The sequence below is a fragment of the Notolepis coatsorum genome (genome assembly GCF_963971535.1).
Source record: "Notolepis coatsorum genome assembly, chromosome: 1".
NCBI classification, from domain to species: domain Eukaryota; kingdom Metazoa; phylum Chordata; class Actinopteri; order Aulopiformes; family Paralepididae; genus Notolepis; species Notolepis coatsorum.
The window spans coordinates 59,313,784-59,341,224 of record NC_140165.1 but is presented as its reverse complement, the minus strand read 5'-3'; the positions used below and the strand labels follow the sequence as shown (position 1 = coordinate 59,341,224).

At 47.2% G+C, this 27,441-nt stretch overlaps 1 protein-coding gene across 1 annotated transcript in view; it reads left to right on the top strand.

Moving 5' to 3' along the window:
- LOC311234510 (zinc finger Y-chromosomal protein 1-like) overlaps positions 1-25,569 on the top strand; it is a gene marked incomplete at its 3' end in the record, with an annotated part of 38,594 nt that extends 13,025 nt beyond the window's left edge. Inside the window, exons 2-6 of the mRNA XM_084321742.1 lie at positions 10,157-10,476; positions 10,822-11,002; positions 14,288-14,433; positions 19,730-19,888; positions 25,280-25,569. Of these exons, the coding sequence (XP_084177868.1) occupies positions 10,179-10,476; positions 10,822-11,002; positions 14,288-14,433; positions 19,730-19,888; positions 25,280-25,569 (1,074 nt within the window). The 5' untranslated portion in view covers positions 10,157-10,178. The remainder of the gene's footprint in view (positions 1-10,156; positions 10,477-10,821; positions 11,003-14,287; positions 14,434-19,729; positions 19,889-25,279) is intronic.
- Positions 25,570-27,441: the final 1,872 nt, after the last annotated feature.

The window sequence follows — 27,441 nt, the reverse complement described above, 5'->3', positions numbered from 1 at the left end:
TTGCTATGTATTCATTATTATTAAACGCAGACTTTCGACTTGGTACATTTGTGTTGGATCGTTTCATCTACGTGGGAGTGTTTACCATAATTATTTATGCCTAGTACTGGGTGGCCAGAGTCTAAAGTACAAGAGGTAGTGGTAGTAAGTATCATATCTAACAATACAGTCAGGGAATTGTACCCCTCAGTTACAATTGGTCCTTCGAGCCGGAGGGTAATTAGTGTAATATTAATATAGTGTTATTAATATTGAAATGGCCTATGATGAACACTCCACGAAACGATCCTCCTAACCAACGCCCGCAGCGCGAACGACGGCTCCCTCAGTACTTAGAGGCTTACGCTGTCAGTCAACAACCTAGTTTTCTACTAACAGTAAACGCGGTAAAACTAGAAAGTAAAAGTATGTCTAACCCCAACGCCCAGACTACCCCGACCATAGAGGCCCCTACGGGTTCTAATGTAACTGACCAAGCTCACGGTGGGGACCAGTGGGAACCAGACATGACTTCACACCCCGCCAGTACTGAAGAAGTAGTCCCCGATGAGTCCCGGGAGGAATACAACGCTACCGAGAGAGAACTCGGCACGGAAGAAGACGGGGAGAGCACCGTGGAGATAGAGCTCCAAGGCTCCGCAAGGAGTACCCCGAGGGAAGGCTCCCCTATACAACCGCCTTCTCCCAGCGAGGCAGAGAGGACCCTACAGCAGGCCTTCCTCATCAGCCTGAACGCCGCTGCTGAACGCGACCGACTGCAGATCCAGCAGCGGAGCGAAGAAGAGCATATACGTCTAGAAATAAGACGCATTCAGATGGAAGAGAATGGCCCGAGACCGAGCAGACAGCCAGCGAGCAGCTGCTGGTGCTCTACGGGACGCAGAGCGCGACAGACAGCAAGCGCAACTAATAGAACAGCTGATCAGACGGACAACACCCTCTCCCTCCGCCAGAGGCTCCAGGAACTCGTCTAGACACACCTCCAGGGCGGCATCCCCTAGCCGAGTAAACAACCCTGAACTTGACCAACAGACGAGGTCTATACCCCCCACAGACCACCTCCCCCCACCGGTCCAAGCGAGACCTAGCAACCGGGAAGGAGCAGCATATCCTGTGGAGAGGCTAAACCAGAGACTACAAGCACTGGATGACCTAACTGAAGACGAAGAGGAAGAGGAAGAGGAGGAGAACCACGCCCGACGACAGCACAGTACTCTACCGGACCAGGAGGTCCGGTACAGCCCAGGCTATACTCCCGCGGAGCTGCGCTACAGACCCCCGACTCTATACACGGGTGAGCACGACGCACGACCCGCACCGAGGAACAGCACCTGGACAAGCGGGCCATGGTACACTGCCGGTACCAGCCCATACCAAGGAGCGGGAGGAGACTCGCCTAGGAGGCCTCTCCCCCAACGCTCGCCGATGTATCCACAGTCAGCGTCATACATTGGCACGCCTATGGTACCCGAATTCACCCAAGAGAACCGGGCCCAGTATACAGAACTCCGCATGTGTCTGGAGACCATGTTGGTGGATGTATTGGATGAACGCCATAAATACGCCATCCTACTGAAGCACTTAAAGGTACCCCGCGCACATAATATAGCGCTCGCCTACGCGACTTCCACCACCCCATACACAGCAGCGCTGGTAGCATTGGACCAGAGGTATGGGCGCATATGGGATTACGTGATCCAGGAGATCCGACACATCGACCGCTTACCCCCAGCAATAGACAATCGAGCACTGGACGACCTGTCCATCAGAGTGCAGTCCCTGGTAGGGATGTTGGGAGCGCAAAGAGAGAAGGGGAAGTATGAACTTTACGCCAACTCAAATGTGGAAAGGATCCTGGAGAAGCTGCCGCCCGCTCGTCAGGAGCGCTTTAGGCGGCAGAGAGACCACCGAGACCCGACTGGCCCCGAACCGAACCTCCTCGATCTAGCAGACTTCCTGGCGAGAGAAGTCGGCAGCCTACGGCTAGATACATTCGGACGGAGCACCCCTGGCTCCAGAGAAGGAACCAGACGACTAAATGATGGAAGAAGATCGGTGACTGTGATGCACCAATCGGAGTCAGTACCGAGCAGCAGGAGCCACAGTACCCCCTCCAGAACGGAGAAGTGGAAGATAGTGTGCCCCTACTGTGAGAAAGAACACTGGCTAGCGCAATGTGACTCCTTCCCCAAGCTGAACGCGGAGGAAGCAAGTCAATGGATAAAGTCCAACAAGCGCTGTTTTCGCTGTGCGCGCTCACACATGGCAGCCGAATGCCGCTTAAAGAAAAGGTGCACCAAGTGCGATGGAGCCCATCTGGACATACTTCACGACAGTAACAGACGGCGCCCTTCACCCGCACCATCCAGCAGCAAAGCGAGCGTCATGTACATCGATCCCGCCAGCAGCAGTGGAGCCCGAGTACTCCTAAAAGTAGTGCGTGTGACACTAAGCTACCAGAATAAAGTCCTGGACACTTACGCCGTCCTCGATGACGGGTCAGAGAAGACCCTTCTGCTCGCCTCCGCTGCGGCCCAGCTAGGGCTGCGGGGAAGCGAAACCCAAATGACAATTCAGACAATAAGACGAGATTTGAAGACGATAAAGGGCGAGAATGTCTCATTCTCTATCGCAGCAAGCGGCCAGCCTGAGCGACGGTACCAGATTACAGACGCTTTCACCAGCCAAGAAATAGGACTGTCGCGGTACACATACCCCGTCGCCAAGCTGATGGAGAAATATGCACATCTGCGCAAGTTACCGATCCCGCTCATAGACAATGCTATGCCGATCCTGTTGATAGGCTCCGACCATGCAGACCTCATTGTCCCGATAGACCGGGTTCATACCGGACCCCGAGGCTGTCCTGCAGCAGTCGAGACCCGTTTGGGATGGACTCTCCAAGGCCCGCTCGCCAAATCTCTCAACCGAAGTACAGCCACTAGATGTCTCCACTCCCGAGTCATAGAGGGAGAAACCGCACTCCTGCAACACGTAGAGCGGCTATGGACCTTGGAACAAATGCCCTTTAAGAACGGAAAGAAAGACATTCGCTCTAAAGATGACATTTACGCCATTCACCTCCTCGAGACAGGGACCAAGAGAGTCCCGGTCAACGGCGTGTTGAGATACGCCACGCCACTCCTGCGGCGAGAAGGAATGCCTACTTTCCACGCCAAGACAGACGCCACAGAACGGTACCTGCTGAACACGGAGCGGCGCTTAGCCAAGAACCCCGCCCAAGAGAGTGTATACCGCGCCGAGATTGAGAAGCTCATCACAGCGGGACACGTCACAAAGATGGACATTAAAGAGGCTGACCAGACCACTGAATCGTGGTACGTGCCTCACCACAAGGTCCATCACAACGGTAAAGACCGCATAGTATTTAACTGCAGCTACCAGATCGGATCCCAAAATCTGAATAAAGAGTTACTGCCCGGTCCCACACTCGGCCCCTCCCTACTCGGCGTTCTACTCCGCTTCCGCCAGGAAAGGGTGGCCATCAGCGGGGACATTAAAGGAATGTTCCTGCAGGTGAGATTAGTAGAGGAGGACAAGCCCCTGTTACGGTTCCTATGGAGAGAGAAGCCAGGAGATGAGCACCCAGCCATCTACCAATGGGAAGTCCTCCCCTTCGGAACGACGTGCAGCCCCTGCTGTGCTACATTTGCACTACAGAAACATGTAGCAGAGGACCCAGCAGCGGACGAAGAGGTCCGACACAGCGTAAAGAACAGCTTCTACGTAGACAACTGTCTACAAAGCCTTTCAACCCAGGAAGAAGCCGAGGCTCTCCTGATTAAACTCCGCGCCTCATTGATCAAAGGCGGCTTTGATCTCAGGCAGTGGGCCAGCAGCGATCCGCAAGTACTGCGCAGCCTCTCCTCCGAGGACAAGGCAGCCAGCAGCGAGACCTGGATGGCTACAATCCCGGGAGAAGCCCAGGAGATGACCCTGGGATTGGTGTGGCGATTCAAAACAGATTCGCTTCACTACAGACACAAGCCCCTGACTACGGAGCAGGGAAGGCCGGCGGCGGCGCCGACCACCAGACGGAGTGTGTACACAACACTCGCCCGACAATATGACCCGCTAGGATGTATTCTACCGTACACCACCAGGGCCAAAATGATTGTACGAGCATTGTGGGACAAGGACCAGGGCTGGGACGACCCCATTCCCGCACACCTTGCATCCACCTGGAGAGAGTGGGAGATGGAGCTCCACTCACTCCCAGGCGTTAACATGCGCCGAAGCTACTTCCCACCCACGGTGAGGCCAGAGACATGTAAAATGGTCTTACACGTCTTCAGTGACGCCTCAGAGGTCGCATACGGATCAGTAGCCTACTTGCGGGCCCAAGAAGAGGGGGGAGAGATCTACACAGCATTTGTCCTCGCCCGCCCGAGAATAGCCCCACGCAAGCAACAATCTATCCCACGTCTAGAGCTCTGCGCAGCCCTAGCCGGAGCGCACCTAGCCACGCTCATCCAACGTGAGCTCACCATACCGGTGTCTAGAACAATCCTGTGGTCAGATTCCACGACAGTACTCGCCTGGATCAAATCGGACTCATGCAAGTACAAAGTCTTCGTGGGAGTCAGAGTCACCGAGATTCAAGACTTAACCGAAGAGTTAACCGGAGAAACAGAGTGGCGCTACGTTGATACAAAACAGAACCCAGCTGACGTCATCACCCGGGGAATGCCCCTAGATGACCTCACCCGTCGCAATGTCTACAGTGACGGCCCAGCATTCCTAAAGCTCCCGGAAGGAGAGTGGCCCACGCCTATCCCGAGGGAAGCAAGTCAAGAGGAGGCTGAGAATAAGAAACCTATGTTCTGTGGATTGAGCACTGTTATCTCCGCAGACCCCAACATAGATGATTGCACTACCATAGAGAGTGCACAACAAAGGACATTCCTGCGGCAACCCCCGGAGTGTAAGTCCCCCGCTGAAATGTCAGCAGCTAACTACGAGGAAGCAGAATTGCTTCTACTGCAGCGAGCCCAGAGAGACTCGTTCCCCGATGAATTGGCCTGTCTAGGGAGGAAAGCCCGTCCCATCCGACAGCAGATTAATTCATCTGGCCCCCGAGAGCGACGCTCATACCCTCATCAGAGTGGGTGGTCGCCTACGCAGAGCCCCCAATCTACCGGATGACATTAAATACCCGATCGTATTGAACAGCCGACACAAGGTCACAGAGCTGATTATAAAGAAATACGATGAGGATGTACATCACGCAGGAGCAGAAAGAGTCTTCGCGGAGATCAGACGTCGTTACTGGATCCTACAAGGAAGAGAGGCGGTACGACGCTTCCAGCGAACATGTCTAGACTGCCGCAAGTGGCGCGCGCAGCCCAGCATACCAAGGATGGCTGACCTTCCTCCATGTCGCCTCCGAATCGGTGACAAGCCATTCCACTCAACGGGTATGGACTGCTTTGGCCCGCTGCACATAAAGAAAGGAAGAGGAACCGAGAAGCGGTGGGGTATTGTATTCAAATGCATGACCACCAGAGCGATACACATCGAGCTTCTCCCGACCATGAGCACAGACTCATTCCTTATGGCCTTCCGTAGATTCACATCACGGAAAGGAAGACCGTCTACACTATTGTCCGATCATGGGACAAACTTCAAAGGCGGCGAAAGAGAGCTGAGAGAGAGCTTCCAAGCTATGGGCCCAGAACTTAAGACCCACCTCGCTCCAGCACAGATTGACTTCCAATTCAACCCCCCAAACGCACCCCACTTCGGTGGTACTTGGGAACGGGAAGTGCGTTCCATAAAGACAGCCCTGTACGCAGTACTTGGGGCCCAGACTGTGGCGGAAGAAGTCCTAATGACAGTCCTCACGGAGATTGAGGGAGTATTGAACTCTAAGCCCCTCGGCTACGTCTCCAGCGATGTGGCGGATATCGACCCAGTTACCCCCAACACACTCCTGATGGGGCGGCTAGATCCCGCGTTACCCCAGACAATGTACCGGCCTGAAGAAGCGAACGGCCGACGAATGTGGAGGTACAGCCAAGTATTAGCCGACAAGTTTTGGAGCAGTTTCCTACTGCACTACCTACCGTCTCTACAGACCCGCCAGAAGTGGGTAAAGGAGAGAGACAATTTGACAGAAGGAACAGTCGTCATGATTATTGATCAATCACTGCCCAGAGCTATGTGGCCGGCCGGCCGCGTAAGCAAAGTGATCACCGGTGCCGACGGCAAGGTCCGAGCAGCTGAAGTGCTTGTCCAGGGTCGCACTTACACCCGTCCCGTGGCGAGGCTCATAGAACTGCCCCGACTCCCAGACACAATCGATGATGACCATGACCCTATAACCCTATGACTTTGTGAAGTTGACTGACCCCTACAGCAAACCCTTATGTGTAAATAGACAACGCGATTAATCTGTCTCTGCTTAACTGATTAGGTCTGGGACCAATCAGGGGGTGGCTGTTGTGAAGGGCCAGATTAAACCGAATATATATATTTATTTATATATATATATTTAATTGTATTTGTATATTCTCTAATATTCCCTGATATCCCTTGTATATTCCTTGTACAATATGCATTGAATATCCATTCTAGCCTACTGAACATCCCATAATAGTCTCCATTCTACTATTGGTCGAGACCTTGGTGCCAGGCTGCCATACCCCCCAGACCCAGTTCAAACGTACCGCTCAACATGTACGAACAAGTCCTAGTTCCGCGTAGGAATCTGGCTACCGCACCACTAATGGTACTATTTGTTCATAGTGCGTATATATACTGCGCTACTAAAGTAGGACTTTCTTTTTAGTCCAGTTTCTTACCCTCCAATAGAGTGACAGACGTAAAGCCTCCCCGCGACGCCACGTGTGGGAGTAAGGCCAAGTTCGGCCTACCATCGGTATTGAGACATCGTGTATATTAATATTTGAATAGTCATATTTGGCACTATATCGTCGAGTTGGACGTAGTCTATTAAGCTAATAATAGTCTATTCATATGTAGTGCTTCGTGCGGTGAGAATACTATCGTAGTCAGTACCCCCATCGTTTCGGGTAGAACTGGCTGCTTATCCAGGGTGGCCGACCCCATGTGAGGCTGCACCCGAGGAGCCCCAGAGCCGACGAGCGAGTGGACCTGCATACCGGATTATTCTACCGACGACAGCCCGCCTTCCCAGGCACGGATTATGCTTTGTATACAGTGATTATTCTATGGATAAAGACCAACACTGCCGTGTGTTGGAAACCCCCCCCCCCCCGGAGAGGACGACAGGTGAGGAGACGCTCTACACGACGAGGTAGCTTCACGTCTCTCCATCGTGGACCGGAGGAAGCCGGCCCACAGAGAGTCCAACTGCTTTCATCTGTGGATCGAGGATCGCTGAGGCACCGAGCCGCACAACCGTGGGTTCTCCTCGGATACCCTCGGCCAGACGGATACAGCCAGACTCTACCCCCCCCTTCTCCAGTTGTCTTACAAGCGACCGGAATCCCCCCCTAGTGTATCCAGTTCTATAACCATTAAAGTATCATTGCTATTATTCCTTAAATATTCCAGGTTGTATATTTACCGCCTGCGCCACCAGAGATTGGACGTTCTCTATTGATATACCAACGAATACTCATTTGCCATAAAAGTGCATCCTATTTCAAATCATAAATGTAATTAAGTGATTGCTCTACATACCTTTTGCTATGTATTAATTATTATTAAACGCAGACTTTCGACTTGGTACATTTGTGTTGGATCGTTTCATCTACGTGGGAGTGTTTACCATAATTATTTATGCCTAGTACTGGGTGGCCAGAGTCTAAAGTACAAGAGGTAGTGGTAGTAAGTATCATATCTAACAATACAGTCAGGGAATTGTACCCCTCAGTTACAATCAGTGTTAGGATAATCAGAGTAAGTTTGATGAAGTTATAAGCTGTTTTGTGAAATGTCTTCTTTCGGTTTCACTGTAAAAGTCCGAGAGGAAATCAACGGGGCGATTATCCGCGCGCGGCCGTAATGTGCTTGCGTGCACGTATAATATTGATCATCTAGCGTTTATTTGAAAACGATTCATAAAAAGGCCGACGAATATCAACGTTGTGGAATATTCCACTAAAAGACGATTTTCATAGAATGCTCCAGAATGAGCTGTTTTTTATCTGAAAACGGGGGCTTTTCTAAATGCTCTGAAACGGAAACGACGCGATAATAAACAGCCTTGACAGCACTGACTGGAGAGTCTTTGATAATGCGATGGGCAGATTAGTCACATAGCCATAATTTAAAACATAGATTAGGCGATATTAACGTTAACATTGGCGCCGATGGTGGCATTCAGCCGGTAAAAAGGAAAACCAGGCTGACCGGAATTTCTCGAATATGTCCGGGGATAGAAATCTTGCAGGACACCCAGACCGGCACGAATATGTTCTAACGGAAACGCTGATCTGATTATATAGGGCTGGGCGATATGACGATATTATATAAATATCGGGTACAGTTCATTAACGATACACTTTTTAAACGTATCGTGGATATCGTGATGTTTTGACCAAGAGGCTTGTGTCGCGTCAATCTGGTCCACACGTTGACACTTTTGAACAGCGCCGCCCCACACACACACTACTGCATCAAAAGTTGCTACTTATGATAACAAAGGCAATCGTTTTGTGGCATTAACGTTATATAGTTACACTTTCAATAACATCAGCGTATTTACATAGCAACGACCGAGGTCGACCTAGATATAGCAAGCGTTAGTCGTTCATATCTCAGCCCGTGCTGACTCAGTTGTGCCCATTCTGCGGTCTGTTAATAAAGTTTTCAATCAGACAGATGTATGGAAAGGCTTTTATTATAACATCCGTTGCAGTAAAATCATTATGCCTCCAGTCGTTTAGTCCTTCTGCGGAGCTAAAAGCTAAACGTCGGCCGCGGCGAGCTGCCATTGTTATTGTCATTGAGCTCTCCAATGGCGGAAGTAAAAAATGAATATGCGCTTGCCGATTGGTGCTAAGAACAGCAGGGCGGGTGCAAGCGATGTGACGTAATTGGCAGACGCGACTGTCAATCAAAATGATTCTGTTTGCCGACTGAATTAATGAGAACGTTATTAACAGATTGCAGCATGGGTACAATACAGTACAGCTCAATACAACAACAGTCAACAGTGGACTGGAGGATGCAGACGAGAAAGACTTTCGTCTTGTTTACATCAGGGTCCCCCATTTTCAATTCATCATATTTCATATCTAAATCATATAATATCTCATTGCTAAATATATGCAATGTATAATCTAATAATCCAATAATCTAATATATAATATAAAAATGCTAAATGCATGGGTATTTTATTTTGTCTTTAATGTTAGCTTGCAAACTCAAATACTGTCTTGGTAAGCCTCATAATGAATTGTTTGGGGAAAAAAAGAAAAACATTGTGATGCGTATCGTGTATCGCCGAAAGGTCAGAAAATATCGTGATATCATATTTAGGCCATATCGCCCAGCCCTACGATTATATATCAGAATAAATATCAGAGAGAGACAGACAGACAGACCGTTTTCAGCTAGGCCTGGTGGCGATCGTTACAGTATAGTTTCCTATTGGTTCTGCCCATAATAGCAAATACAACACACAATGAACTTGTTAATGAAAGCATTCCACACCTGCTTCAATGTGCTAATAATATGTACATTTTTATTTAGTTAATATCCCAGATTCGCCTCATTCCATCCTATTTACAATCGTATTCTTGGGGACAATAGCCCTAAGACAGGGGGCGACAGTGTCTCAGGAGGTGGAGCAGTCATCTGGTAATCGGAAGATTCCCGGTTCGATTCCCGGTTCGATTCCCGCTCTTCCCAGGCAGCGTGTCGAAGTGTCCTTGAGCAAGACACTTAACCCCTAACTGCTCCCGATGAGCAGGTTGGCACCTTGCCTGGTCGCCTCCACCGTCGGTGTGTGAATGTGTGGAGTGAATGGGTCAAATGTGAGGAACAGAATTTGCAAAGCGCTTTGGATGAAAGCTGTTATATAAACGCACCATTGGCATTTACACACTGATACAAGGTGGAGAACAGGTATTTATTGTTAATTATTGTAATTGAAGCTTTGGCAATATATTATTCTAATATTCTAACATTCCTCGTCTTATAGTGTCTCAGAGAGCAGGTCGGCCATGTCGGCAGTGGTGTCGTCACGCGTTGAGCTGGCTGGGACCAACGCCCTGCACCTGCAGTGTGCCCTCTGCGGTCACTTCTCCAAGAGCCACGCCCACATGCTGACTCACACCGCCAGCGCCCACCCGCTGCGCCTGGACGACCTGGCGGTCGGTCGCCTTGGCAACATCATGGTGTACCAGAGCACGGCCAAGCTGTTCCACTGCTACGAGTGTTTCTTCACCACAAAGGACTTCGCCAGACTCTACGAACACATCATAACGCTGCACTGTACGAGCGGAGGGAGGGAGGAGGGAGGCAAGGAGGAGACGGGAGGAGAGGAGGGAGGGAAGGAGGAGACAGGAGGAGAGGAGGGAGGGAAGGAGGAGACAGGAGGAGAGGAGGGAGGGAAGGAGGGGACGGGAGGAGAGGAGGGGACGGGAGGAGAGGAGGAAGGGAAGAGAGGGGAGGAGGGAGGGAATGAGCAGATGGGAGGAGATAAAGGAGAGAGGGAAGGAGGTATCAGGAGTGAGGAAGGAGGTATCAGGAGTAAGGAAGGAGAGGGGGAAGGAGGTATCAGGAGTGAGGAAGGAGAGAGGGATGGAGGTATCAGGAGAGAGGAAGGAGAGGGGAGTGGAGACGAGCCTGGGGTGAAGGGAGGAGAGAAGGATCGCTCTCTCAAAAGAAAAAGGAGCAGCGAGGAAGAGGAGGAAAATGTAAATGAGGAGGAGGAGGAGGAAGGTGGGAATAAGGAAGAGGAGGAGGATGGTCAGCAGGTGAAGAGCAGTGAAGGCAGCCGTCTGGAGGAGAAGCCTGTTCTCGGTTTTGACGGTCATGGATACAGGTATGATGTTATCAGGACGTTATCAAATCAAATAAAACTTATTTGTAAGGCCCGACAACACACGTTAATGTCCCCATGGGCCGCACACGTCTTCTTTAACACTTTGAGTGCCAGCCACGAGAAATCTTATTAGTTCATGCCATGCGTTGAGTGCCAATGACGAGAAATTTCGTTATTTAATCGTTATTTCTTTTATTAGCGATTTCCATTAATTCTTCATCAATCTAGCTTCACATTACCATTGGGACTGTATCTGGCCTCGAACAGGGAAAATACCGCCCCCTATCGTCTCCCGGATGGTAATGCACGCATTGGAATGGACTCAATGAAAATGGATGAGAAAAGAATAATCCGGAATCCACATTTTACTTCTCAGGCATGTAACCCGAGCCGATCGGACTCATTGTGGTCCCTCAGAACAGCATGGATTATGTGTTTCGAGTACCCAGTGTTGGATCAATAAACGCGATCGATATTTGGAATGGCGATCAGGAATTGGAATAATCTTTTTGGAGAACATCTGATCTGAGGTAAGGAATCTATTTTACCAGTAATCAGAGTTTTCTTCACATATATCTCAACGTGTCCCCTATATGTGTATGTGTGTGTGTGTGTGTGTGTGTGTGTGTGTGCTGATCAGGAAATAGATAATCAGGGCGATTCCTGTAGAATCTCATTTTTCTTCTGGAGATTTCCAAAAACAAGCGTTTTTCAAAATGGTATAAAACGGAAATGTACTGATGAAAAAACAATCTGTTTCGTACATGTTGACTGCAAGCAAGTCATTGATAAGCAACGGGCGTAATTTAGCCATCATTTTTTAAAGATTTATTTTTTGGCGTTTTATCGCTTTATTTCTACTGGGCAGTCCAGTAGTGAGAGACAGAGGAGGAATGGGAGAGAGAGTGGGGGGAAGACATTCGGCAAATAACGACGGGTTCGGGAGTCGAACCCGGGTCGGCCGTGTCGCGGCTGAGCGCGCTATGTGGTTCGCCACTGGGGCGCCCTACATAGCCATAATTTAAGATATAGTTTATGCGTTTGCAAATGTGCTCGCCCTCTCATTGACTTAAACGCTGGCACTCAAGCGCTAAATCGTGCGCCCCCTGCTGGCACTCAAAGTGTTAAACAAGTCAAGAAGAAACATCACAATAAATCAAGAATGAAACAAAAATACCATGAAGTCCAAACAATTTAAAATAAATGCAACACTCCCAGACATACATCACGCGAAGGTATGGAAAAACTCACTAAAACCTAGCAATAGGAAAAAATGCACCACAGGCAATGTGGAGGAGAGAAACCTTAGGGCCATTCAAGGGGGGATCTCCCTTCTTAGGGCCTTTTCTTACCTCACCCTATTCGTTTCTATTTCGTTCCGTTCTGCCCGTTCCGAGATCTGATGCAAACTCCCCCCCCCCTCTCCCCCCTCTAGTTTGTGTACACACTTCAGTCTGGGTGCGCTCTGGGTTTTGTTTACGGTTTGCGTTTTGAGCTTGTAAGCTTGCCGTAGTCGATGATGTCACGCTCGAAATGTAAACACAGGAAGTGTTAACACGGAGACTGGAGAATGGATGTTGATATAACGAACAAATAACTAATAAATATGAAGTTATATTTGAACCTCTGTTGTCAAGCCTTGTCAATATAACCCACCCCCCTTTTCTCACGAATGGAACTCTGTTGTAGAGTCCGCTTTTGATCGTTTTGCAGGGTTAACAATAACGCTAAGCTAACGGCTACCGCTAGTTAGCTTTATAACCTTTTACTAGTAACATTGCTCGCAGCGATTATATTGAATGTCATTGATCTACTGGTCGACCGAAAATGTAAACGGGAATGTCTTAACACGACTGCGGACTCTGGATGTTGATATAAAATGAACAAATTGCCAATAAATATGAAGTTATATTTGAACCTCTGTTGTCAAGCCTTGTCAATATAACCCACCCCATTTTATCACGAATGGATGGTGTTGTAGAGTCCGCTTTTGAGCGTTTTGAGCGATCTACTGGTCGACCACGGCCGACTGGTTGGGCACCACTGGTCTAATAGAAATAAATGCATTCGAACAATGTATAGACATAGCAATGGCAAACAAAATGTATGACGTTATGTCAGCACCAGGCGCCACGCCCGTGAAAAGGTACAAGCTCGCAAAGCCACACCCCCCGTTCTCCCGGGGCCGAACCCGAGACCACCTCTGCCAGCTGATCCCGTTCAGCGGGGGGTGAAACGAATCAGCGCCGTTTCGCACCCCAAAATGGGTGAGTGAGAACACTCCCCCCCGTGCTCCGGGACGGTGATTCGATACAAAAGGCTGAGTGTGAAAGCCCCCAGAGATGTCGGTGATAGTAGTGTTGCAATAAAACAGGCGAACAGTTGGTAAGCATGCACTCATATGTGTAATGAAACACAGATTACAGTTATGGGCTCCCACACCGATAACACTAGGCCTCCCACACCGATAACACTAGGCCTCACACACCGATAACACTAGGCCTCCCACACCGATAACACTAGGCCTCACACACCGATAACACTAGGCCTCACACACCGATAACACTAGGCCTCACATACCGATAACACTAGGCCTCACACACCGATAACACTAGGCCTCCCACACCGATAACACTAGGCCTCACACACCGATAACACTAGGCCTCACACACCGATAACACTAGGCCTCACACACCGATAACACTACACTAGGCCTCACACACCGATAACACTAGGCCTCACACACCGATAACACTAGGCCTCACACACCGATAACACTAGGCCTCGCAGCAGATATTATGTCAAGAGTGTTTCCTTTGAAAAGAGGCCAGACTTGTGCATCTGCGACAAATGGTTCCAGAATAGCGTCCAATTTACTTTCAGTATGCAATCGACAGGCGTTTTAAGCCAAATTTGTAGGACTGTTAAGAGGTTAAACCACGTATTCTTTACTCTTATCAAGCTACTGTAGCTGTGAGATTCATGCAGACAGTGCTGCTGAGTCTGTGTCAATATTGTAAACAATGACTGAGTATTATGATGACTGAGTTATATGTAAACAACTGAGTATTATGACTGAGTTATATGTAAACTGAGTATTATGACTGAATCGGAGTGCTATTTGCTGGACAAACTGTGATGAGTTTCTATATTACCAGCATTTTTCTCTGCATTATGTTCTGTAAAAAGATGTTTTAGTACCTAGTTTTGTTAACTAACCCTTTAACCTTGTTTTCTTTAGTTTGCAGTGTTATTTTGAGTTAACTCTAGTGATCTTGGTTTCAGGTGCATGATCTGTGGCTGGCGGCACAAGCTGAAGGCCCTGAGCATCACCCATGTGATGAGGAAGCATGACATCCCCAAAGCCATCGCTGTCCGCTCAATGCACCTGTCACTCACCTCCATCAGACACTATCTGAACAACAACCACGGTACCTACACAACATCTTAGAAGAATTTCAGTCAGGATTCAGAAAATATCATAGCACTGAAACTGCCCTCACCAAAATAATCAGTGACCTCAGACTAAACTCTGACGAGAATAAGATCTCCATCCTTATCCTGTTAGATCTCAGTGCAGCATTTGATACAATCGATCACGATATTCTAATCGATCGTCTTGAAAACCATGTCGGTTTCTCAGACCATGTGCTAGGCTGGTTTAAAACATACATCAGAGGGAGGACATTTTTTTTTTTTTTTTTTATTTTTTTTATTATTGCAAAACAAAACTTATTAAAAGTCAGTACTCAACACACAATGTATAATGAAACTTTCAGTAAAGGTGGTTAAAATATATGCAAGTACAGAAACAGGATAAAACAAAAATAGTCAATAATAACATTTTAACCGTATACCGTGTATATCCAGCGAAGTTACAATTATATAAATGTTAGTATATAATATACCCCTAATACCTATTTTCTAAAACCCTACACACATATGCTCCAGCTCAAACCCCCCCCTCCCGGACCCCCTCTTGGATAGTACCTCCATTATCCCTCACTACTAACCAGACATCACCATTATAGGCTAGCTTTTATTCTCTCCACCACTTCTAACCACATTAACATTTTGGATTCATTGAGCCCCAGAATTCTTGCTGTAGATATTTCTTGATATATCACATCGAGATATGTAAGAAACCACACTTTCCGGCACATTTTTTCCGGTTGAAACCAACGTGATGCAATCAGTTTTTTAGCTACTGTGATACCCGATAAAACCAATCTTTTTAGTTGTGGGTTCACTGCAAACTCAAAAACATCATTCAATAGCAATACCGCGGGGTGTACAGGTATATTCCAAAATACGAGTATTGATAATTGTTGGGACACATCTTTCCAGAATGCCTTAACTGGTGGGCAGTCCCAATACATGTGCATAAATGTTCCTTCGTCCCCATTTGTACATTGGGAGCATTTGGAGTCTTGTATAAGCCCCATTTTGCACAGCCTTATAGGAGTCAAGTATGTCCTGTGAATATAGTTCAGATTGATTTGTTGATGATCCGGGTTCCTTGATGTAAGTCGGACATTTGCCCAGGCTCCTTGCCAATCAAAGTCATTTTCCAGGTCTGGTATATCCCTCCTCCAGACATTGTCTAGTTGAAGGGTTTCGTACGAGGACGTTAGTAATTGATAATAAAAACCTGATACAAAACCTCCCAATGTATCTCTTTCATAGAAAAATTTGTGGTATCTGTGGTGTTCAATTGGTATGTGTAATGGAACACCGTGAGATCTCATACAAAGTCGTAACTGTATGTAAAAAAGCCATGTGGACTCGGTGAGGTTAAACTTTATGCATATTTCGACATAACTACAGAGGCCCTTGTTATTAAAAATATCCCCTAATGAGTGTATGCCTCTTTCTTCCCATACAGGGAATCTTATAGGTCGTTTTCCCATTAAGAGAGCATTGTTATTGAATATGGGAGTGTGATTATGCCATACTTGAGGGTTAGGAAATTTCCTTTGTGTTTCCCGCCATGTCCTGATTGCATGGGTTATTATTGGGCCAAATTCTCGCTCACAATGCTTGATTGAAAGTTTAGTGTATGCTATGTCTTTCAATCTCTGTGGGGCTACTATGTTTTCTTCTAATTTTCTCCAAGATACCAAAGCCTCGGGGTCAAACCATATCTTCTTCAATGGTCTTAATGTGAAGGCATTAAAATATTGTAAAAAATCTGGGACTGCCATGCCACCGTCTGCTTTACTTCTCTGTGCGGTGGATCTTTTTATGCGAGGTGGTTTGCAGAGGGAGGAAATTCTATGTTAAACTAGGAGATCACATGTCTGATATATACGACAACAACTATGGAGTTGCACAAGGGAGTTGCTTAGGTCCTTTACTCTTCTCCCTTTACATGTTACCGCTGGGTGATATCATCAGAGAACATAATGTAGATTTCCATAGCTATGCGGATGATACACAACTGTACATATCTGCTGAACCAAATGATACAGCGATTAGCTCCATTACAGACTGCTTACTGGCAATAAATAAATGGATGAGTAAGAACTTCCTGAAACTAAACGAGAACAAAACTGAAATTCTAATTATCGGCTCCAAAACTAAAAAAGAAACATTAATAAAGAACCTGGGGGGACTAACCCCTTGGATCAAATCTGAGGTCACTAGTCTTGGGGTTGTCATAGATTCAGAACTGAACTTCAATTCTCATATTAGCAAAGTGACGAAAACATCGTTCTTCCATCTCAGAAATATAGCAAAAGTACGACCATTTATTAATCAGAACGATGCTGAGAAGCTAATTCATGCATTCATATCTAGCCGGTTAGACTACTGTAATGCACTTTTCACAGGTCTCCCTAAGAAAACCACAGAGAGGCTTCAGCTAATCCAAAACTCTGCAGCCCGACTGCTAACTAGAACCAAAAGGAGAGAGCACATTAGTCCAGTCTTAGCCGCTTTACACTGGCTTCCTGTAACATTTAGAATTGACTTTAAGGTCCTTCTCCTTACATACAAAGCTCTAAATGGACAGGGACCTAGCTACATCGCCAACACTCTAATAAATTACACACCAGCAAGAACACTGCGATCATCAGCTGCTGGACTACTAGAGGCTCCCAGAAGCAGTCAAAAGAGGATCGGTAATGCAGCCTTTATCAACTATGCCCCAAAACTATGGAACAAACTACCCCAAAACATCAGGGAAGCCAACTCGCTAGACATCTTTAAAAGACAGCTTAAAACCTATCTTTTTGCTCAGGCATTTCACTGATAGATATCTGCTACCACCTAGTGGCAAGAGGAAACATCAGGGATATCCTGACACAACTTGTATTTATTCTTACCCTGCCTACTCTTTTACACTGCCTATCAAATTCATGTGTCGGTTATTGCACTTTTTACTTCTTACTGATGACTATTTTTAAACTGAATCATTTTAAACTATTCTTATTATTTGCTATGCTCGCTCATGCCTGTATTTTTTATGTCCGTCGGTTATTGCACTTTTTAATTACTAAATAGAGAGCCTATTAGGATGCTAGATCCTAATGTGAAACACTATGCTTATGGCAGATCAATCAGCATGGATTGTCTGTAAACTTTAATACATGGCAGTTTGGTTTGTTAGAACAGACTGTAATCTTATGCTTATGGCAGATCAATCAGCATGGATTGTCTGTAAACTTTAATACATGGCAGTTTGGTTTGTTAGAACAGACTGTAATCTTCACTTGCTTATGGCAGATCAATCAGCATGGATTGTCTGTAAACTTTCACTTGCTTATGGCAGATCAATCAGCATGGATCGTCTGTAAACTTTATGCATTGTTGTCACTTGCCATATCTTGCTATGCTCGCTCATGCCTGTATTTTTTATGTCCGTTCTATTTTATAATTTTTATTTTATTTAATTTAATTTTTATTTTACTATTTTTAAACTGAATCATTTTAAACTATTTTTACTATTTGTGTTACTGAAAACTGTATGGAAAGGCTTTTATTATAACATCCGTTGCAGTAAAATCATTATGCCTCCAGTCGTTTAGTCTTCCTGCGGAGCTAAAAGCTAAACGTCGGCCGCGGGGAGCTATTGTTGTTGTCATTGAGCTCTCCAATGGCGGAAGTAAAAAATTAATACGCGCTTGCCGATTGGTGCTAAGAACAGCAGGGCGGGTGCAAGCGGTGTGACGTAATTGGCAGACTCGACTGTCAATCAAAATGATTCTGTTTGCCGTCTGAATGAATGAAAACGTTATTAACAGATTGCAGCATGGGTACAATACAGTACAGCTCAATACAACAACAGTGGACTGGAGGATGCAGACCAGAGAAAGACTTTCGTCTTGTTTACATCAGGGTCCCCCATTTTCAATTCATCATATTTCATATCTAAATCATATAATATCTCATTGCTAAATATATGCAATATATAATCTAATAATCCAATAATCTAAATCTAATATATAATATAAAAATGCTAAATGCATGGGTATTTTATTTTGTCTTTAATGTTAGCTTGCAAACTCAAATACTGTCTTGGTAAGCCTCATAATGAATTGTTTGGGGGGAAAAAGAAAAACATCGTGATGCGTATCGTGTATCGCCGAAAGGTCAGAAAATATCGTGATATCATATTTAGGCCATATCGCCCAGCCCTACTGTCCACTATTTGTATTACTTTGTTATTCCCCCCCCCATCTATGTAAAGCGACCTTGCATGGGTCTCTTGAAAGGCGCTATGTAAAATTAAGCTATTATTATTATTGTTGTTGTTATTATTATTATCATGTCTGTGTGCTGAGCTCAGTGAAGTTTCAACGGAGCGAGGTAATCTATTCTAACAAACAAATTGAAGTAGAAAGCATTCCGTTGTGGCCAATCTTATTTGGAAACATGACACAAAATAATAGTATGTCGCTTTTTATTTGAAACAATATTTAATGGCGTTTGGAGGTGGGTGTTCTGCTTCTGCCCCCCGTGCCAAACAAGCAAGCCAACCTCTTGTTCCCGCATGAGCCCGTTATAATTACACTACTGTCGCTATTTTACAATGAACTATAATGAATTACGGGTCATACAGAAGTTGAACACGCCAGTGTTGGAAGTAATGCACAGAAGCTTATTTCCGCGTTGAAACTAATGCATGAACTGAGGAGCGCATATGCCGTAGTAACGATATTCTACCACTGGGCGTCAGCTAAGCATGCTCAGAGCTGTGCGTAGACATAAGCACAAAGTCAAGCACAAGTTCAAATTGATAAATCCCACACTTTGCTTAGAAATGGTCGTACGCACGGCTTAAGCACATATCTGTGCGTACGTCACGTTGATAAATGAGGGCCCTGACCTTTACTTTACTGCACATTAAACACACATGCGCTGGACTCCTGCACCTTACTTTACTGCACATTAAACACGCATGCACTGGACTCCTGACCTTACTGCACATTAAACACACATGCACTGGACTCCTGCACCTTACTTTACTGCACATTAAACACACATGCACTGGACTCCCGACCTTACTGCACATTAAACACACATGCACTGGACTCCTGACCTTTACTTTAAACATTAAAAATAGGCTGTATGTGCGAACGCAAATGTTCAAATTATTCAGCACAGAGTTTACCCTCCAAATTAGGTTTACATTCTGGTTCAGACTTGTTGGCAATAGTAGAATATGAAGCTTGTTTTGGGGGAAAAGCTCAACTCAACGTTTTATGACGCGTCTCTTGATCCTAGATAAGGATGAGGACAGGCAGGCCGCACACGTCCCAGCAGCCAGCAGCAGCAGCAGCAGCGACCTGCTCCGAGAGGAGATCGAGGCCACGGCGAAGGTGGTTCGCTACGTCACCAACAGATTTGTGTGTCAGATCTGTGGCTGGAAAACCAAACTGAAAGGTACTGTAATGAAGAGCCGCTGCTCTCTGTGCTCTCTCTCCTGCTCTCTGTTCTCTCTCTCCTGCTCTCTCTGTTCTCTCTCCTGCTCTCTGTTCTCTCTCTCCTGCTCTCTCTCCTGCTCTCTCTGTGTGTTCTCTCTCTCCTGCTCTCTCTGTTCTCTCTCTCCTGCTCTCTCTCCTGCTCTCTGTGTTCTCTCTCTCTCCTGCTCTCTCTGTTCTCTCTCTCCTGCTCTCTCTGTTCTCCCTCTCCTGCTCTCTCTCCTGTTCTCTGCTCTCCTGTTCTCTGCTCGCTGCTCTCCTGCTCTCTCTCTCCTGCTCTCTCTCTCCCCTGCTCTCTGCTCTCTCACCTGCTCTCCTGCTCTCTCTCTCCTGCTCTCCCTCTCCTGGGCCCTCATTTATCAACAATTCTTAGAAAGTGTTCTATTTTCGTTCTTAAGCACAGAATTTAGAATGTGTGTACATACAGAAAAATCGGGATTTATCACACGTGCGTAGACGTGTCCCACGCACACCTGCAAGTACTCTGTGTTGATAAATATCACTTGATCTACGCTCCACGCTCATGCACGGTTTTACGTATTTGCATATAGAACCGCCCGTAATTAACCATATATGGTAATGAAACACCCCCATGAAATGTGGAAAAGTGGACTAAGCCGAGCGAACGCCTGGGAGAAATACGCGACAGGCTGACAGACGTGTACACGGTGATGTCGGAAACAGTCGGATATGATATCTATTAACTTCCTAAAGACCATTGCTGCCTGGGCAGCGCAAACACTAATAAAGACCGTTAACCACTGTTTGCCATTGGTATCATTAATAACCATGCTGGAATATGACTGTATTTTATTCGTTTCGTTTGATTAATACCCAGGGATTAAAGTTCTCCGTCAATTTCATTCCAAATCGCGACGGATTTTCCGTAAATGTTCTACCTGCATATGATTTGTAGAGGCATACAATCTATTTTGATGTCGGTATTAGGTAGCCTATATAAACAATAATACGAGAGCATATACAAGAACCTTTCTATTCACTGTCTATCTGTATGTCATGTATGTCATATATGTTACGATGAATTGAAAATGGGGGACCCTGATGTAAACAAGACGAAAGTCTTTCTCTGGTCTGCATACCCTTAACAATTGTATGTATTGAGCTGTACTGTACTGTACCCATTCTGCAATCTGTTAATAAAGTTTTCATTCATTCATTCATTCATTCATTAATTTCATTCATTCACATAACTGCATTTGTGATGGAGCTTTGACAGCTACATGGGTGGTACAGTAACAGTCTATTGCTCGATCCATCTCCAATATCACGATGGACCGTGCCGGTGGCCAAAACCCGAGGGTGGAGACTGACTTGAATGTGCACGGGGATGGCATTTGTGCGTTTTGTTCCATGCTCCAATTTCGGTCTTAAATTGCGGTACAAATGAAGGAGGTGTCTCGGGTATAGCGGACTCTAGTTAATATTTTTTATGTTCTCTCGGAGACTGCCCCTCATTCATTCATTCATTCCTATCTGCTATCTCTGAAAACAGTTCCCAGCGGAGCCCAGTCAGTGCTGTGCACCCCATAGTATTCCGATAACCCTATATATAAACCATGCTGCATTCATTCGGAAAGAAAGACTTATTCCAAATGCTATATTTATAGGGTTTGACCATAATTACACTACTGTCGCTATTTTACAATGAACTATAATGAATTACGGGTCATACTACAGAACACGCCAGTGTTGAAACTAATGCACGGAAGCTTATTTCCACATTGTAGTCTTCATATTCTACCACCGGGCGCCAGGTACGCACGGTCGGAGCTGTGCGTAAATATACGCACAAAGTCAAGCACACGTTCAAATTGATAAGTCCCACACTTTGCTTAGAAATGATCGTACGCACGGGTTACGCACATATCTGTGCGTACGCACCATTGATAAATGAGGGCCCTGCTCTCTATCTCCTGCTCTCTCTCTCTCTCTCCTGCTCTCTGCTCTTTCTCTTCTGCTCTCTCTCCTGCTCTCCCTCTCCTGCTCTCTATCTCCTGCTCTCTCTCTCCTGCTCTCTGCTCTCTCTCCTGCTCTCTCTCTCCTGCTCTCTCTCTCTCCTGCTCTCTCTCTCTCTCCTGCTCTGCTCTCTCTTGCTCTCTCTCTCCTGCTTTCCCTCTCCTGCTCTCTCTCCTGCTCTCTGCTCTCTCTTCTGCTCTCTGCTCTCTCTCCTGCTCTCTCTCCTACTTTCTGCTCTCTCTCCTGCTCTCTGCTCTCTCTCCTGCTCTCTCTCTCCTGCTCTCTGCTCTCTCTCCTGCACTCTCTCTCCTGCTCTCTGCTCTCTCTCTCCTGCTCCCTGCTCTCTCTCTCCTGCTCTCTGCTCTCTCTCCTGCTCTCTGCTCTCTCTCCTGCTCTCTGCTCTTTCTCTCCTGCTCTCTCTCTCTCTCCTGCTCTCTGCTCTCTCTCTCTCCTGCTCTTTGCTCTCTCTCCTGCTCTCTGCTCTTTCTCTCCTGCTCTCTCCTGCTCTCTGCTCTCTCTCCTGCTCTCCCTCTCCTGCTCTCTATCTCCTGCTCTATCTCTCCTGCTCTCTGCTCTCTCTCCTGCTCTCTCTCCTGCTCTCTTTCCTGCTCTCCCTCTCCTGCTCTCTATCTCCTGCTCTCTCTCCTGCTCTCTGCTCTCTCTCCTGCTCTCTGCTCTCTCTCCTGCTCTCTGCTCTCTCTCCTGCTCTCTGCTCTCTCTCCTGCTCTCTGCTCTCTATCTCCTGCTCTCTCTTCCCTGCTCTCTCTCTCTCTCCTGCTCTCTGCTCTCTCTCTCCTGCTCTCTGTTCTATCTCCTGCGCTCTCTCTCCTGCTCTCTGCTCTCTCTCTCCTGCTCTCTCTCCTGATCTCTCTCCTGCTCTCTCTCTCCTGCTCTCTCCTGCTCTCTGCTCTCTCTCTCCTGCTCTCTCTCTCCTGATCTCTCTCCTGCTCTCTCTCTCCTGCTCTCTCTCCTGCTCTCTCTCTCCTGCTCTCTCTATCTCCTGCTCTCTCTCTCTCCTGCTCTCTCTCCTGCTCTCTCTCCTGCTCTCTGCTCTGGCGTTTCAATACAATTGTATCATTAAATGCAACGTTTCAATAGCTTTATTATTAAATGCAACCTTTCAATAGTTTTATTATTAAATGCAACCTTTCAATAGTTTTATCATTAAATGCAACATTTCAATAGTTTTATCATTAAATGCAACATTTCAATAGTTTATCATTAAATACAAAGGCTCCACACACATATAATTCCACAAAATAGGCAACCCACACTCCACTCAGGTCAGTGGCAAAAGAAAAGGCGCCCTGGGTGTGTGTTGCAGCCCAGGTTTTATCCACCCACCCCTTGAGGCTGATTGCCTTCAGCTGCCACATCATCGGGCAATCAGCACTCCCTAGAGCAGGGGTCGGCAATCAGCACTCCCTAGAGCAGGGGTCGGCAATCAGCACTCCCTAGAGCAGGGGCCCCCCAAAAAAAATAAACGTTTTTTTTTACTTTTATTTTATTTCTTTTTTGTTCTCTTATTTTGGAGATCGTTGTCATACTGTGACACTGAAATGAAAACATATTTCATCAACTAAAATATTTAGTCAACAAAAATATTTCATCAACTAAAATATACAGTACGTCACACCCCGCGCCTCTCCCTGCCGTCTGCAAGTGGCTAATCTTGAGTTTCCGACCCCCCAGTAAACTAACCATGGATAAATCCAAAAAAAGGAAAATCCGAGAAATAGAGGGTTTAATTCAGCGTGGACAGATTAATTTGCTTTCACGACTAACGATGCAGGCTTACCTGTATGCCTGATATGTGGTGCGAAATTTGCGAACAACGAAAAATTTACTTTTTATTTTATAGATTTTCCACAAATAAGGGAAGGACTCAAATATACCTGAATAGTCGGTCTACAGACACCAGTGTTTTGTCTCCTCTTTTGTGTTTTATTTAAAAATAGGTCTACACAGCCAGTATTTTTGGAGGTTTTCCTTTGTTATAACAGGTAAAAACAGCAATAAAATGTAAAAATAATTATTTTTGTTGCTTTATAATTCCATTAATGCAACAAACTGTGTGCTATAAGTATAAAGTATAATAAATCGCAAATTACTTTGGGTATGCAATTGTCAGGCATTTTATGCTAAATGTGGGGTATGTTTGGGGATATATAAAATGTTTCTTCATGTTATCTTCATGTTATCTTCATTTTATTTTTGTAAAAAAAAAAATTAACCTTCTCTTTCTCCGATTTTTCTCTGTTTTCTCCCCATCCCAATTTAGTCGTTGTGCCAATTCCCCCCCTCCCCTACCTGGTTGTTGTGTGCATGTTCTCCTACTGGTCGGTACAAGGGAATCCTGAAGTATCCGCACGCTTCCTCCAACACGTGCGGCTACAGCCAGTGACTCTTCTCACCTGGCGAGGGCTCTCATTGGTGAAGTGTAACGCGTGGAAGGTCACGCTGCCTTCATCAAGTCCTGCCTCCGCTGAGCAAGCGCCCAGACCTGACCTGTAGGCATCGCTGTCCACAACGCCAGATCCCCACCCACGGCTTCCCTCCCCCTAACTCAGCCAAACGAGTTAGTATAGCGATCAGCCCAAGCCAAGGCAATGCTGACTCTCCGGGAGTCGAGACCGCAGCCTCTTGCATTGGTGACGAGCGCAATCTCCGCTACGCCACCTGACCGCTTATCTTCATTTTAAGGGCAAATAGGTTGTGCGGCTCCCTGAGCATTTTATTTTGTGGGAGGGGGGAAAAGTGGCTCTTTTGATAATAAAGGTTGCTGACCCCTGCCCTAGAGGGAGGGGCGGGCGGCACCTGGGAAAGGGAGAAAACAAAAAAGGGATTATTATAAGGGTGACACACCTCAATACAAACACAATATTATACTAACCTATACTAACCTGATATTCACATGGTGTTACAAATACAATAATAATGATAATAATGACCAACCCACCTACGTCACAGACGGTCTGAACAACCAGCTGACACACAGCTCTAAAGAGACTGTGTTATATAACCACTAATTTATCAGTAAAGTGAAAGCAAAGGTCGTACACGCACATAGATGGAGTGACGTCAATTTCACTATAAAAAGGTAGATCTGAAGGTTGTAAGGTAGGATGTTTTTCATGTCTGAGAGCTGTGACGGCAATTGACGAATAAACGTCCTCAAGTGGGTTTTGACCAATTCAATCCTGTGTCCTGAAGTCTTATCCTGGATCGTGATATTCATTAATTATTAGTATAGTTATTGAAATCTACCATATCAGTAGCTCAGCAGCCAGTAAACAGCTCAGCAGCCAGTAAACAGCTCAGCAGCCAGTAGCTCAGCAGCTCATGGACATGTTTTTTGTGGTGTTTATTTATCAAGGCTTCGCCATCAGCCACGTGGTCAGGACCCACGAGGTAGAGAAACCCTACAGCTGTAAGGACTGTGACAAAGCCTTCTTCCTGCCCAGTCACCTCCAGCAACACGTCAGCTCCCAGCACAGACCGGGCCTCTACGGCTGCCCCTTCTGCTGCTTCAGGTCCGACTCCCTGGGAGGCTTCAGGAGGCACTGCAACAGGTGTAACACCAGGGAGGAGGGGGAGGAGGGGGAGGAGGAGGAGGGGAGCGATGGAGAGGAGGGGGCTACAGTAGGAGAGGAGGGGCTACAGTAGGAGAGGAGGGGCTACAATAGGAGAGGAGGGGCTACAGTAGGAGGAGGAGGGGCTACAGTAGGAGAGGGGCTACAGTAGGAGAGGAGGGGCTACAGTAGGAGGAGGAGGGGCTACAGCAGGAGAGGAGCTACAATAGGAGGAGGAGGGGCTACAGTAGGAGAGGAGGGGCTACAGTAGGAGGAAGAGGGGCTACAGTAGGAGAGGAGGGGCTACAGTAGGAGAGGAGGAGCTACAATAGAGGAGGGGCTGCAATAGGAGAGGAGGGGCTACAGTAGGAGAGGAGGGGCTACAGTAGGAGAGGAGGGACTACATTAGGAGAGGGGCTACAGTAGGAGAGGAGGGGCTACAGTAGGAGAGGAGGGGCTACAGTAGGAGAGGAGGGGCTACAGTAGAGGGGCTACAGTAGGATAGGCTACAATAGAGGAGGGGCTACAGTAGGAGAGGCGGGGCTACAGTAGGATATGCTACAATAGAGGAGGGGCTACAGTAGGAGAGGAGGGGCTACAGTAGGAGAGGAGGGGCTACAATAGGAGAGGAGGGGCTACCGTAGGAGAGGAGGGGCTACAATAGGAGAGGAGGGGCTACAGTAGGAGAGGAGGGGCTACAATAGGAGAAGAGGGGCTACAGTAGGAGAAGAGGGGCTACAGTAGGAGAGGAGGGGCTACAGTAGGAGATGAGGGGCTACAATAGGAGAGAAGGGGCTACAGTAGGAGAGGAGGGGCTACAGTAGGATATGAGTGGCTACAATAGGAGAGGAGGGGCTACAGTAGGAGAGGAGGGGCTACAGTAGGAGAGGAGGGGCTACAGTAGGAGAGGAGGGGCTACAATAGGAGAGGAGGGGCTACAATATGAGAGGAGGGGCTACAGTAGGAGAAGAGGGGCTACAGTAGGAGAGGAGGGGCTACAGTAGGAGAGGAGGGGCTACAGTAGGAGAGGAGGGGCTACAGTAGAGGAGGGGCTACAGTAGGAGAGGAGGGGCTACAGTAGGAGAAGAGGGGCTACAGTAGGAGAGGAGGGGCTACAGTAGGATAGGCTACAATAGGAGGAGGAGGGGCTACAGTAGGAGAGGCTACAATAGGAGGAGGAGGGGCTACAGTAGGAGAGGGGGGGCTACAGTAGGATAGGCTACAATAGAGGAGGGGCTACAGTAGGAGAGGAGGGGCTACAATAGGAGAGGAGGGGCTACAATAGGAGAGGAGGGGCTACAGTAGGAGAGGATGGGCTACAGTAGTAGATGAGGGGCTACAATAGGAGAGGAGGGGCTAAAATAGGAGGGGAGGGGCTACAATAGGAGAGGAGGGGCTACAGTAGGAGAGGAGGGGCTACAGTAGGAGAGGAGGGGCTACAGTAGGAGAGGAGGGGCTACAGTAGGAGAGGAGGGGCTAAAATAGGAGAGGAGGGGCTACAATAGGAGAGGATGGCTACAATAGGAGGGGAGGGGCTACAATAGGAGAGGAGGGGCTACAGTAGGAGAGGAGGGGCTACAGTAGGAGAGGAGTGGCTACAATAGGAGAGGAGGGGCTACAGTAGGAGAGGAGGGGCTACAGTAGGAGAGGAGGGGCTACAATAGGAGAAGAGGGGCTACAGTAGGAGAAGAGGGGCTACAGTAGGAGAGGAGGGGCTACAGTAGGAGAGGAGGGGCTACAGTAGGAGAGGACGGGCTACAATAGGAGAGGAGGGGCTACAGTAGGAGAGGAGGGGCTACAATAGGAGAAGAGGGGCTACAGTAGAAGAGGAGGGGCTACAGTAGAAGAGGAGGGGCTACAGTAGGAGAAGAGGGGCTACAGTAGGAGAAGAGGGGCTACAGTAGGAGAGGAGGGGCTACAGTAGGAGAGGAGGGGCTACAGTAGGAGAGGAGGGGCTACAGTAGAG